General features: G+C 37.6%; 1 protein-coding gene across 7 annotated transcripts in view; it reads left to right on the top strand.

Moving 5' to 3' along the window:
• The window catches only part of RAPGEF2 (Rap guanine nucleotide exchange factor 2), a 183,625-nt gene that overhangs the window by 66,882 nt on the left and 101,615 nt on the right, over window positions 1-15,128 (top strand). For all 7 annotated transcript variants that reach the window (XR_012055660.1, XM_030271433.4, XM_012573430.5 and 4 more), the window contains exon 4: window positions 7,859-7,942. Coding sequence is in view for 6 of the 7 variants with exons in the window: in XM_030271433.4 (XP_030127293.4) it covers window positions 7,859-7,942 (84 nt within the window). In the remaining variant the exon portion in view is untranslated. The remainder of the gene's footprint in view (window positions 1-7,858; window positions 7,943-15,128) is intronic.

Below are 15,128 nucleotides of genomic sequence, written 5' to 3'. Positions count from 1 at the left end.
CTCTAAATATGACTTCAATATGTTTATATAAAACGAAAAGTATTTGAAAATTGTGTGTAGCTGATGCATCAATTACCAATCTCTTTTACTTCTGTGTTTGGGTTATACCTCTTAATGTGATCAAGACCATCTGAAATGCTCTGGCAGATGTCAGGTAACTGCTTAATTGGCTTAATAAGGAGGATTAGAGGCAGTGCTGGCCGTGTTAGTAAGCAGTTTTCTGGTTACTCTGTGTTTGAACACTACAGTGCTAGTGGGCAGGATCTTCAGGCAATGAGATGTCTGCCTGAGAGAATTGTTAGCTTAGACATGTTTGATATCCCAAGGTACCTCAAGGCTAATGTCTAATTCTGGCAATGATTATTCAGTTAAAACAATAAACTACCTACAGCTCTCAGCATAGAGGATAACCAAAATGAGCAAAGAGAAACAGACAGATTAATCTGCTGGAACAAGATCCTATGGAGCATGAGCTTGCAGAGCAATGTTCTTTGGGAATTCTTCTTGTGTAGTGCTTAAATGTCTGAAAGAGCTCCCAGTTCTGACACATCAAATTTCCATTGTTTCTGCTTCTCTCAAGTGGAGACCTGGGAACGTGAGCAATGTCTTTGGAATTACTCTGCTTCCTTTCTGGAGTTTATTCTACTTTGAACAACACTGAGTATGATGACATGAAAATGTAATAGGTGCACCTTGGTTTTTAAGTTCTTTTATCAAAACAGTTACAAGTGTTATAGATTGTAGGAGGATGGTATTACATCCATTTTAAATGTACATCTTGAATGAATCCTTTAGTGCTTGGAATTTTAAAGAATTATTGTCTCCATAAATCAAACTGACTTTTTCACAACTAAGAAATTGTTCTTGCCAAATTCATGACCTTTTTATGATGTAGCTTGAAAATAGCGTTGAATGGAAGGAAATTCTGGATATTGAGGATGACTTAAGTTAGGCGTCCTTCCAGCATCTGAAGTTGCTAGAAGACCAGTGTTGGAGGGAGAATGACTCCTCTGTTGCATAGGTCTCAGGGTAGACACAAGTGTAAAAGGAATATTAATCAGTAATTATATGATGATATAATTATATTATATTATATCCACTGAGACCACATGCTACTTAGCTTTTTTCATGTGCTGTTTTAAAGGAGATGGCTGAGAAGCCAATGACAAAAGGTGGGCAGAAGAGGAAAGACTTTTGTTTAGCATGTGCTTTCAAGTCCAGATGCTGAATTTTGCACTGAAGCCATGTCTTATTTGACAGAATTAAAGCATGTTTGACAGCAATCATCACAAAGACCTGCAAATTTTTGCCACTGTACCTACTTATGATGGTCATTATCTCAGTTGAACCTGAGTGAGTAAGCATGTGCTGAATATGATTCAGAGGTTTTAGTAGTGCTGTGTCTCATTTCGATGAAGAATGAGAATTAAATGGATTGCTATTTTTAAGATCTAGCTATTTCAAAAGAAGACTTAAAGAAAAGTGATGTATCAGGACCTGTTAGGATAGAGGAAGACACTACAGATGGTATAGATATTTGAGATTTATTCCTTTTTTCAGCAGGCTGATCTTTATTTTAGCTAAATATTTTGGAGGGTTTTCAGCGTCTTAAGTAATCAGGAAATCTGAAAGCCAAAATTGGAACACTGTGCTACTGTAGATAGATGCATTGCAGAATTGATATGTGTGATGGATATGTTTTCTTGTAAAGAATTTCTTTGATATGCCATTAATATATAATTCAGATACATAGTTACAAATGTGTAGTTGTAAGCACGTAAGTGCTCCTGATTGCTTTATATAGAAATAAAATATTTGTAATTAGAAAATAAAGCTTCAGTTTTAAGTAGTGTATATGTAACTACTTGCTGGTCTGGGAATAAGAAGCTGCCCTTGGGGCATAACTAGATGACAGCATGAAGAGTTTATACAGGCATTGGAGACTGTGAGAAAGCGAAAGCCTGCAAACTTCTTGGATTTTGTCAGTCTTGAGTTTTATAAGCACTTCTTGATTTTTGAACTTTGAGTGCATCTGAGGTCTCAGAGAAAATAGTCATATGCTAGAAAATGTGAAAGCCTCAGTCTGAAAATGCTGTCTAAACTCATCAGTGCTGACAACCCAATGATGTCATAGGCCATTGCATAATTACACAACTGAAGTTTCCAGACAAAGCAGCTATGAAGTTTCTTTGCATAGTTCTAGCTTCATATTTTTTGTGTGATTTTCAAAGCAGAAAGGTGTCCTGTCTGGCTGCAGGTTTAATTGTGTTAAAGGACTATGTCAAGGAAGCTGGACAGGGAAACACAATGGGAAGGCATTGCAATCCAATTTATGACTTTCCGTTTCTAGCTCCTGAATTCCTGTAAGTGAAGTTTTCTGGCATTCTGGGAAATTATATTTAGATTCCCCAGGAAATCCTCTGCTCTAGAAAGTGCTGTAATACAAAAGTCAGGATTTCGAGCAGATTTATTCAAATTCTGTTCAACTAAAGTTCAGATTATTAATAAAACCTGCACATTGCCGGCTATTTTGGTATTGGCTTTCAATTTTGCACCACTGTAAGGTTGTTGCTAGAACCTGAATATTCTGAAAATTTATTAGTAGGTAGCTCTATCATAGTAGCTACAAAAGAACATTAAATCTTGGTACTGGAGTCCTTTTGTTGTTGTTTCTGCAGAACACAAATCTTATTTTCAGGACAGAATGAGTATGTATTGATTTTATTGTTCTTACTGCCCCTAATGAGTGACTTTGGGGTTGACTTCGCTCTGATTCTCTGCAGGATAAATTGCTTGTGTCATCTAACTTTCTTGGCAATAAATCTTGATTTCTGTAACTAGAGAAAGTGGATATCTTTGCTGCTTTTGGTGGGTTGTATAACTTTTAACAATCCTCTGTTTCATCCATATAAATACCCAGAACAGTACCTGAGATGAAGAAAGATCCCAAAATTAAAAACAACTTTCCTTCAGTCTTAGCTATTTGAAGCAATGTATTCTGTCATTAAGGCTAACATGTAAAGTATTGCTGAAAGGGTCTTCATATGCCTGCTTGGAAATGTACATGTGTCCATAGCTCTTAATTTCAATTATTTCCACTCCCACTGTGCATATGGCCCTGCAAGAGTGGAGGGGTGGAGCAGAGAGGAATTCAAAACTAAAAAGGAAGTGCTGTTTGCTGGGTTAGGTGACCTTTGCTTTCAGCCTGATGTAGATCATGGAATCATTAAGGCTGGAAAAGACCTCCAAGATCAGAGTCCAGCCATTAGCCCAGAACTGTGAGGTCTGCCATTAAACTCTCTCCCCAAGCAGATCTATACATTTTAAAAATACGTCCAGGGATGGTGACTGAAGCATTTTCCTGGGCAGCCTGTTCCAGTGTTTGACCACCCTTTCAAAATCAAATCTAAACCTCCCCTGGGTCAAATTGAAGCTAACTCCTGTCCTATTGTTTGTTGCTTGGGAGAAAAGGCGAACCCCCATCTGGCCACAGCCTCCCTTCAGGCAGTTGTAGAGAGTGGTAAGGTCTCCCGAGCCACCTTTTTTCCAGGCTAAACACTCCCACCTCTCTCAGCTGTTCCTCACAGGACTTTGCTCCACACCCTTCACCAGCTCCATTGCTTAGTGGAGCTTTCACTGTACTTCCAGTCTTCTCATGTGTGGCAGCTGCTGCTTCAGTGGTTGTGGTGATGCTGGACAGCAGTGGCATCCTTACTGATCTAGTAATAGGAAAGATCTTACCTCAGCAGATGTCTTTCCTTTTTACATCAGCTTGACTGACAGGTGCTATGTATCTTCCCCTTAACTCTCCTAAGCTGAAAAAACCCCCATGTCTCTTGAAGGATGCCTTTGTGGGAAGGTCATAAGTATCAATCCTGCTTCAGCTAATTCCTGATGAAGTGCTTATGTGGATTTAAGGGAAGTGTCCTGTCTGCAATAAAGCCTTTTAAGAACAATTTGCTGTTGTCTCTTTGGTGGAAGAAATATCTTTAGGACAAATAAAGTTTCTAGATTCTTCTGTGGGCTGCCAGGGGTAGGCACTATTCTAGCAGTGAAAGAAAACTTTACAATTAGGCTTATTTTCTAGAATTCAGTTTTAATGTTTAAAATATAATGTGAAATGTGAATGCAGAGAAAACCTTTTGAATGTGAGTCTTCTCTATTGAGTAAAATGGTATTTGCATGAGTCCTCAAGTGGTCTGAAGAAGTACTTTTATAGTTCAGCATCTGCTTCTTCTATAGTTTCGTCTGTCTTTCATGACAGGCATAAAGTCCTGAAGAATGCAAATGCATTGTTGAAGAACAAATGTCAAGCATAGTACAGAAAACATGGAAGCTTGATTGAAAGCCATATGATGTTTGAATAGGATTGTGGAAAGCCCAGAATCCTTAAAATGAAAGAATTGCACGTGTTTCTTGTGACAGTATTGTCTAGCAAAAGCTGGCTGCCAAGTGGCTTTGTTGAGGCTTAATTCTAATCAACTGGGAGTATAACAAGTGTTAAAAGTGCAGGAGTTAAATATATTTTCATATGAAAGGAATAGATCAGTGTTTCATTTGCCTTTTTTTTTTTTTTTCTTGTCTGAGGGAAGTGTGTGGGTTCTGGAGAAACAAATGTGTTTGCTATACATGTGGGATTTTTCAGATGTTTTGCTCAAGACTATATTAAGACACTACTAGTTGTAAAAATGAAGAGAATTAATACCCTATCTGTGTTCTTTGCTCTTGAAGATCATCTTGGAAATATTTATGATGTTTTGGCTGACAGTGAAAGAGGTTTAGAAGAATACAGAGTGTATTTCAGGGAAGATACCTTGAATGTAGATGCATTCTATAGTAATATTCCACTGCTGTGACACAGTGATATTGAAGTGTTTAGATAATTTAAGTGTTGGGTTTTGTAGATATGCATGATGCAAATAGCTTAGAGCTTAGAAATTCTCAAATGTAACTGTAAAAATAAAACCAGTTATTAAGTACACATAAAGCAAAGGGAAAGCAAATCCAATTAGATGGTATTCCTCAAGTTTGATTTATATTTTTAATCAGTTCTTTTAGCTGTCAAATGAGTAGATGCTTCATTTCATTATATACCAAGTGGATAAAGTATGATGTTCATGACAGATAACTGAGAAGGAGCAACAACTTTTGAAGAGCCAACTTGTAGAGAAAGAGAATAAACCTGTGAATTGGTAAAAAGAAGAGATAAAACTGAGTTGGATGATTAACTGAGTGAAGAGTCATGCTGTGTGTGATTAAATAAGAAATCAAACCGCTGCAGTTGAATGTATAATCATTCTAGGTGTTTATTAACTGATTCAAAGGTAGATTTAAAAGTAGCCTTAAGAATTTGCATATTGAACATATTGACAGGTGGTTTTGAAAGCCAGTAGCTGCTTTTCTCTCTGAATTTAAAAGATCTCCAATGAGAAAAGATAACTGAAGCCCCTTACAAATAGGTGGTTTGAAAGACGATTTCAAAAAGTTAATCAGGTCTTAAAATTAGGAAAATAAGAGCTTGGAGATTAGTAGATTTGTGGAAGTTAAAATACTTTCTGTTGGCTTAATTTTTTCCGCTTCAATTATTTTATAATTAGAAATGCCTTTCTCGAAGCATTACTTTTGCTTTAGAATTATAAAATCTGTGACCCCAGATTCTGTTCTGTCATACTACACTTCCGTACTTGGTCAAACTGCCAGATTTTAGGAAAAGGAAAGAGTAAAAAACCACCCCCAAGACCACAAAACTTACTATGTGATAATATAATGTGCTGTAATCCACATGGAAAAATATTATTCACATTCTAGTACAGTTACGTCCCAGGTATTTGGGAAATCACTTTGTCTATCTACATTGCTGAAAATTTCTATTTCAAAAACTTTTAACTGTGATAATTTGTCCAGATTATTTGTATGCAGAATGACAGGTATTAAAGAACATAATAAATGAACTAACAGACTTGCAGTTCAGCAGCAGTGCTGTTGTATGCCTGTCAGCATAGGATTTGTGGGGAAAGAAGGAATGTCTGAAGATGTGCAACTTAAATCCAGGTGCATATTAATGTTTTTAGGAATTATATTTTTGTTGGAAGTGCTGGGTTTTTTTGTGTTTAACTGCTTTAACCTGGTTCTCTGCACTTATGCACAGTGTTGATTTTTCTAGACCAACAAGTTTGAGGGTGATACAGGCCTAAGTGAGAAGCAAGTGAAGCATATTTCAGAATAGGCAGCTTAGAACACTTCAGCTATGTGAATCAAAATGCTGTTGTTTTAGCTGTGGGACTTTGTTATTGCTTTGTTTTCTATGGTCTATCAGTATAAAGAGGTATTCCTAAAATCTTGATTTTTAAGATGTTGTCACTTGTCTGATATGTGTGGCTGACCATCACTTCACTGGTCAGGACACTGCTAGAAAAGAAATACAATCTCCATCTTCTTGTTCAGTTCCTCTGTTCTTGGCCATAGATTGTGTCCCCTCAGTTTCCTCTGCTAATTTTTTATGTTCCTGTACTTTCTCTCATGATTATATTATACAGTGGGCAATGAAAATGGAACATGTTTTTAGATTGGATGGTTTGCTCTCAGCTCTTTTAGGCTTGCACATTTGTTTTGAGGACATCTGTGTATGTACTTCTTAAATTGCAGTTCTTCAAATGAAAAATACACTGCTAACATGTACATTGACTACTAAGATTTAAGATTAGATTTTAATACTATGCTGTCATCAGTGTTAAAAGATGTGGGCTGTTCTCTACTACACTTGAAGTAGACCTAGTTGCTGCTAAAGACTTGAGACATATAATTTAAAAAATGAAGGTGTTGCAAATTCATTAAGTAATCTGCATGTCTTAGTGTCACTAGGGATGTGGTTTTCCATAAGAATGCTCATGCAGTTCATAATGATGAACTCCATTAATCTTGAATTCAACTAGTCAGTTTCTCTGGAAGAAGCAGGAATGGTAGAAATAGAAGTACAGTAGAGAGATTCTCAGCACTGGCTGTCAACATGGAATGAGAATTCTAGTGCAGCTATTTCTAGTAGACTTAATCTGTTTTATTTTTCTGTCCAAACATGATTTGAACTCACTCATCAAAAAAGAGTCTAAGCATATGAAAAGGATTTTGTATTACTAAAGGAGGAACATCTGAATGTACAGTAGAATGATCTGTGCCTGGATGACAAAGTCTTCCTCATCCAGTTCCTCTACAGGTTGAAGAGAGAAGAAGAGAAACTTTTTGCCCCTTCTGTTGGGAATTTATTCTGTTGCCAGGAAGAGACATGAAAGGGGCAGTGCTTAGCAGCACCAGATAATGATTTCTGGCAAATCTGATGCAGGTTTACCATCTGCAAATGCCTCTTACCTTGTGGAAAGGCATGCAGAAAGGAAAATTTCTGTCTTGAAGAAAGGGTTGAGAAGAAGATGTCTAGTATTGGGAAAGGATGCATTTATTTATAGGGGGAAAGATGCTACAGCTCTCTTCAGCCAGAACTGAAGAACTGTCATTCTTCTTCAATGCATTCAATAGAATACATTTACTGTACATTTGCTGTAGCTTGGCTTCCTTTAATCACTTACAGTTATATTTAATTTGGACTGTTACCAAATGGATAGATAGATGCTTTTAATAAAGTCAAGTAAATGAAACTGAGCATTCTAATAATGTATATATTTGCAGGTGGAAATTAGAATAGTTTCATGGAATTATTTTTTAAATAATTGAATTGTGTCTTCCTTCCATAGTTTGGAGTATTTTTGCCTCTTTGATGTTCCTTGTAGTGCAAATTTGGTACTGTTGTGAGTAATTTAAATCAAGTGTTTTAAACTGTGTTATCTTTTTTTTTTTATTATTATTCCAGCCCTGATGATATTGGTACCTGTTGGTATATCCTGCTGTCTGGTTCAGTCTTCATTAAAGAATCCATGTTTCTTCCAAGGAGCAGGTATGTCAGCTATGAATGTACTCCATTCTATATTTTAAACATAAATAATGAGATGTAGAGGATTTTTAGAATTAAAAGGCAGTGTTTTATTTTTAATGAATCACAGAAGAACAAATCTAACACATCTCCTGTCTTTAATAGCTGTGGTAACTGTTTCATGCCCATAGCTAGAATTGAAAGTCCATCTTGGTAGACAGTGTATAACTGTTCAAAGTGTCATGCAGATGTTGTAGATTTAAAAAATAAAACAATTAAAAACCTGACAAATAGGGTTAAGTACTGAGTAGTCTCTTCCTGTGAGCAATCATGTAGCATGCACTAGAATTTGGATGTGGATGTTTTCCTTTACTTCACAAATCTTTGGTGCATGTTTTAGTAAATACTTAGATCATGTTACTGCTGCTTCTTTATAATGGTGTGTTTCATGCAAATGGATTTTCAATAAAGAGCAGTTTTTTAGATGGAAAAAAAATGTTTGAGTGTGAGGTACTCAACATTTATATTGCTCCAGTAAAAAAAAAAATAAATTATTTTGAGCTAGGGAAAAAAATGCAAGTAATGGCAAGGATTTTAGACTAAAGTGACTAAGCCTGATCATTTTAATGGACGCAGAGCAGAATTATTCTAAAATGCTGGTTATGTCCATATTCCCTCAGCCATGAAAGGCTGCTTTGAAGTGTATGGCATGTAATAAAATTTGTGAAAGTCTGAACGAAAGAATGACCCATCTCTGTATAGTGTCATGCTAATGAAAGAAGTTTTAAAAGGTGGAAAACCACTTCATGGCTGGTATTGGTTGGTGTATGAGACATTAGATCTTCAAATCTGCCTTCCAGTGGGAGAGCAGTGCAAGTCTTCGGACTTCCATTTCATGATGGTGGTGTGTTCTTGGTGATTCTTCTTGATATCACTGCTGATAAAAAGGTATATTAGATGTGCCATTGAATAGTTAATACTGAAGGTGCAAAACTGATTATTGGAAAAAGTAACTCAAGAACAGATTATAGGAGCCCTACTTCTGGCTCCTATTGTGGAAAATGTCCCATATGTTATCCACGAGCAGGCATTGTTAGGACAAAAGATGGCAGAAAGTGCTACCTTTAGACACCAGGAGAAGAGATATATAATATCTGAATTAATGTAGGGTGGCTTTGTATAGTCCATAGCAAGAATCTTCTGTTCCTTTTAAAGACAGCCATGCTTGTGCCTCACCTACTTGGGCAGTTGTAGAGAGGTGAGATTTAGTAAGATAAACAATGAGCTTGAGACACTTCCTGGTAGAATGAACAGAAAATTACAGATCGTGTGGCAGTAAGCACAGCATTAAGTGCTGTTCATATGGAGAAATGTTTAAAATGACATCTGGGACAGTGTCTTCTAATACCTTAGTGAAATACAAGCATGGAATTTGTGATACAAAGAGGTTTTACAGTTGTGGATGAAGTCAAGTAGATGTCAAAGTTAGTATGTTGGGAAGCAAAGGCAAGAGAGATGATTTGTTAATTGAAAAAGATAACTGAAGTCTATGAAGGCAAAAAAAGAACTAATTACATAAGATAGAAAGTATTTCAGGAGGGTAAAGCCGGAGTCTTTCTGGTGAGGGGCTTTGTGCTTAGAAACTGTAGTCATTGAATGGTAGGTGAGTGCCATTATTAAAATTTAGGACAAGGTTAATCAGGATTTTTTTCTTTGTACAAGTTGCAGTTGGGCTTTGGGTTCATCCATGAATAAGAAACTTGGCAAAAATGAGAGGGCACCAGGTTAAATTTCTGATTTGGAATACTGGTGGCTAATAAATTATTTATTGATTGATTTATTTACTAAAAAAATGGCCTGAGAAGAAAATTAAATTTTCCATCTTTACTTGTACTGCCAGTGAACTGCTGTGAGAGAAATAGCAAACTGCTCAGTTATACAAGCCAGGCAGAAGAGAATGATTGGCAGAAATGCTAAAGTAGGGTTTTATGGTGCTCCGAAAAAAGGGAGTGAAACTTACTGAAAAGGCTACTATCTAGAAAGAACTGATAAGGTGGTATTCTGGAATCTGAGCAGCAGTGTCAAAAGTGGATAGAAGGCGGTTACTGGATAAGTGTTTGCTGAAACTGACTATTTGCATATGCAGAGAGTAAAAACTTCAAGGGCCTTTTTGAGCATTGCATAATTTGAGCATCTTGATGTCCTATTAGTACTGAAATATACTGGCTATGGTTTAGAAAAAGAAGCACATCCTCATGCATCACTGACATCAAGTGATAGGAAGAAACCTAAACATTGCAAAGTAAGATCATCCAATTTTGATTTTGTTTGTCATTTGAGTAAACTAAATTTAAAATAGTAAATCAATATTTACACTATTTTAATGTGGGGTTTTTTTCAGGTTAATCCATTTAATCTTTGCCCATCTAAAAACCAACTAGGATATTTTTTTGTAATATGTGTAACTTGTGATTAAGAGAGCAGGATGGATCCAAGAAGTCTATGTAGGAGCAATCAAATATGTAGAAAGCAAGAAGTATGTTCCTTCATCCAAATCAAATTGTCTCAGAAAATTGTCATTTCCATAACTTTCTTTTCCCAGAGCCCAATGTAATTCACCCCTAAGCATCTCACAATCCAAAACTCCTCATTTTTTTGCCCACTTTAAAACTATTCTCTCTTGTTTTGTCAGCCTGCCCCATGCAGCTGCAGTAAATCCCTTTGGACAGGTTCTCTGGGCTGCTGATCCTTGCTCAGACTGAGGACTTCCCCATGTCTGTCCTCCTGACCTGCTCAAGCTCACCTTCATTGAATGATAGCTGGGCAGTAGCTGACCAAATTTAAAATAAGACAGACATTGTCATCCCACCAATTCCACCCCAAACCCTGAATTTCAAGAGCATTTGCTATTTTTTTTTTGGATTTCACTCTTTTGAAATGAATGTTTTTACATGCCAGAACAAAAATAGTATCTCAGAGTAATTTAGACAGACCTAGTGGACAAATCTGCCTATAAATTTGCAGGTTTATTCTCAGTCCTGTGCAGAATTCAACCTTACTCTTAAAACTTCATGGCAGTTGGCATGTGAGTCTGTAAAGAGCAGGATAGAGGGCTGTCACTAGATTTAAACTGACACTTGCAAGTACCTAAGTGCATTTGACTGCCTATACTCAGCATATTATTTGCATTTGGGTCCTCTATTAGCTGATTTGCTTGCATTAGTTTTAGATATAACATCCTCAGACTGGTTGGTGAGTAACAGTGGAAATGCTCTTTTGTTGTATATGCCATGTCACGTAAATTTAATGTATTTCTTTCTTCCAAATAATTCTGTCCATGGCTTTCATTTCTAGTATTAATATACCATTTAAAAGTCTTTCATTAGGGAGTCTAGGTTTGGCAGATAGTTAATATATAGTTGGAGAAGAAGAATGTTTTAAAAAAGAACTCCTTCCGCCACCATGAAGATGTCTAAGAAATTACCACTCCCCTGCTTTTGCACTACTGTGGCTTAGGAACAGCACAGCCTAATTTAGTGCCCCCCCCCTCAGTGAGAGTCCCCCAAAGCAGACACCTCTCACTCCCCTTCCCTCTCTGGTGGGAGACAAAGGCATAGATTTTTTACTAAATAAATCAATCAATAAAAAATTTATGAGCTGGGATAAGAACAATTTACTGGAAGCAGCATTGAGATAAAAAAATGGACAGTAACAGCAGCAATACTACTAAAGCCCACGTAAATAAAATATAGTACAGCAGTCCAAAATGAACCAGCTTTGTAGTGTATGAGATATGGGCAAATAGCTACCTGTTGAAATAGTTTGAAATGAGTATCAAAGCTGCCATTTTTTGATAACATTCATAATGCACTGGATGACTTGTAAAATCACTTGTAATTAACTACTGGACAAGTCTTTAATTCCAAATTTAAAAAATAAGTTGTTCAAGATGGGATATTGGAATACATGAAGTCCTAAATTTAGTACTTAGCTTTGGAAACTTTTAATATCTAAACTGTGTCTATTTTTTTTTTTTTAATAGCATGAGTTTAATTTTATTTCCCTGTTGTAATACAGTTTAGCTTGTATTTGTTCAAATTCCAAGCCATCAGCTAGCAAATAGTGTTCATAAGATAAGGCTGGATTTTTTGGTCTTTAATTTATTATTTTGGGAAAATATACAGTCCACGGTTTTAAGGAATTGTGCTCTGAACAATTAAAGCTGCCATTTATTTGGTGGCATAAGGTAAAGCTTTATCTTGTTCTCCTGTTTAATTTCTATGAATTACAACAGTGAAATTGACAGTTTAATATGAGGACGATCATCTCTCTTCCCTTCTACCCCTTTCCCCCCCATTTATTCTATTAATATTTGCAAAATCTTCATTTACTTTAACGTATCAGGCATATATTATGTTAAACTAACCATTCCTTAATTCTTTCCTCCCACCATGACCATCAAACTAGCACAAATTAACACTCAGTCCCCTCTCCATTTCCCCTGAGCATCTGTTCATGAAGCAGTTCACATGGTAGAATGAGGTTTATGTATGAACTCCAGAAAATAAATTAGCATAAAATGCAATTCTCTGAGGGCTGTTGTGGCTTTCCTGTGTTTTCACATGGCCACTGACAGCAGCTATGTGACAGTTCCTCAAAATGTCTTTTGGAATGGCCTCCAGCTTGCCTTGGCCTGCTGCATGCTCTCACCATGTTTGGTCATTTGCTTGGACTTCCCATGTGGTTTTGTACCAGAGCTTTGCTTCTAGCGTAGGCTCCGCCAGGTTCTTCATGTTATGTAAATGGGAGCTGCAGTACCAAAAGGTCTCCTGGATCTCCCAGTGCTCACCCCGTGCCTGCTCTTGGCCTCCATGACCAGAGGATGCAGCTATCTCTTAGCAGCAGCAAAATACAGAATTACTGGGCAGTTTCCAGTCTGTTGGCTCTGGTGCTTGGGGATTTCTGCTTTGCTCCTAGAATGCTTCCCAGCCCATCTGGGAGTGTGTGCTGTGCTCAGACATCCCACTGTGCTGACTTGACACCCACAAAACGGCCTTTACCCTTGGTTTTCACTGCTTGCTCATCTGCTGCTTCCTTGCTGTGCCTCTTTTCTTTCACTGCTGCTACATCCAGCCAGTTCTCCCCTCGCTGCCTCATATGGTGGTGGAGAGCTGCTTTCCCTTTGGCAAGTTCACAGATTTTACATACAGGAGCAATTATTTAAGCTTTTTCCTCTAATTAAAAGATTTAAGTTTTGAAGGTGAGAGAACATCTGGTTTTCACTATTTTCAAAATTAAAAGGATATATGTGTTTAAATATTGATGGTTTAGCCCTCTGGTCTTTCCCATACTAAAACAACTTTAAAAATTGAATGGAATATCTAATCATACTGGAGAGTCATTGAACAAATTATGGATTTCTTTTGAATGTGTGTAAAGCAATAGCAAAACTCAGTTTATGTAGAAATGTTTTGTCCTCATCCAAGTGTATCCTCATTAACTTATGAGAGTAGCATTTCAGGATAAAATTTGTTAGGGATTTTGGCAGAATTTTTTATTTTGACAGGTAATGATTGTGAGTGTAATGGTGCTGGAGCAGAGCCCTTGGCTATCTACATGCATTTACAGAGCTTTATGTATCTGAAACATACTTCCTAATTTTTGTGCTGTCTGAATCATGCTGTTTTGTATGGTTTACATATATCTAACTGATGGTGTATTTATATTCTGAATACAGAATTGCCTTTGATCTTTTGAGTCAGTAAAATTATGCTGATAGCTTTAATCACAATGATAAAATCCTTCTCTCAGTATGACTCATATATTTGCAACTTAGTTTATTAATAATGGCTATTACTGGCTGACACCTATGAGATAACAGAATGAAACTGGGATTTTAACTGTGTGTGATCAGTATACACAAAATGTTTAAACCATGATTTAATATTAAATTTATATTTAATCCCTAAAAAAGGGATTTTTTTCCCCCTAAGCAGGAAACAGAGTTTTAGAACAATGGACTTGTGGGAGGCTCAGAACTGTACCTTTGGGAGCTGCTAGTTTTGATGTTTAAGCTGCAGAGGTGAAATGAGCAGGGTCTATGCCTTTATTAATGTTTAGCTCTTTATTAAAAAGATCAGCTCGGCAGAGGGCTCGGCACAGAGCTTGCCCCTGCTGTTGTAGTGGCACACTGGTAGCTGGAGGTGAAGAGGTGTGCAGTCTGTATCTGAAGTCCCAGCAGGCCATCCTCTCTCCTTTCCTTTCCTGGCACACTGGTAGCTGCAGGGTGAGGGGATGGGCAGAGCCAGCAGCAGCCATCCCTCTCCTTCCCTCCTGGTAACACCAGGAAGCGTCTCTCCCTTTGCTCCTGCTTCCCAGAGCCCAGTCCAGTCTGGTACTCTGCAGGTTATGGTGACAGGTCATACACAGACTAGAGATGTGGTTCCCTTTCCCCCAACCAGCACACCCATCCAGCCCCCTCCACTGTGCCCAGCCTTTCATTTAGGGGTGTTTTCATCCCCAAAACCCCTCCCATGATTCCACTGGTCTCCCTATTTTTCATCCCAGTCCTAGAATGATAGTGAGGGTGGGGCGGTGGGTGATTCCCAGGAGCAATTAGCTAATTAACATTTCAATGTCAGTACTTAGTTCGAGCCAAGTGTCTCAGCCAGGCTGTTTTGTTCATAACAGAGGGAGTTGATCAGGAGCTTATTTAGATTTTTCCAGGTTCTGAGTTGCTTATGGCTAAGGATTTGCAGCATTGTGATGGAAACCTCAAGACCATACGCTGGACATTGGTAGAGAAAAATAACTTCCTAGGTTATAGTTTCAGAGAACATCTGTTTAAGTCTGTCTAAGAAGTTACTTGGAAGTGTATGCTTTGGATTTAGTTTGTCCTTGGAATTCTGTCTTGAATACAATATTAGAGATAGAAATGCTGCTGGATTTTCCTGTGACCTGTTTGTTGAGTTGGTATGTCTGTTTCAAGCTGGTGGTGCTCTGGAGCCATGCTCATGATTCTAAGGGCTGGTGGGAAGGCATAGGGTGTGGTATTGTTGTGGGCTGACCCCTCTGCTGCCTTGTCCTGTGTCTGGTTGGAATGCCTTGGTTCAGCAGTTCAGTCCCATCAATTGAAACTGAGGCGTGGAGTGTGATCTTAGGGTTTGATCTAGGAAAGACTGAAATCATTAGCTGAAGGAGGAAGCTGGAA

The sequence above is a fragment of the Taeniopygia guttata genome, chromosome 4 (assembly GCF_048771995.1).
Source record: "Taeniopygia guttata chromosome 4, bTaeGut7.mat, whole genome shotgun sequence".
Taxonomy (NCBI): Eukaryota; Metazoa; Chordata; class Aves; order Passeriformes; family Estrildidae; genus Taeniopygia; species Taeniopygia guttata.
The sequence above is the reverse complement of the archived record's forward strand: the minus strand, read 5'-3'. Positions and strand labels throughout refer to the sequence as shown.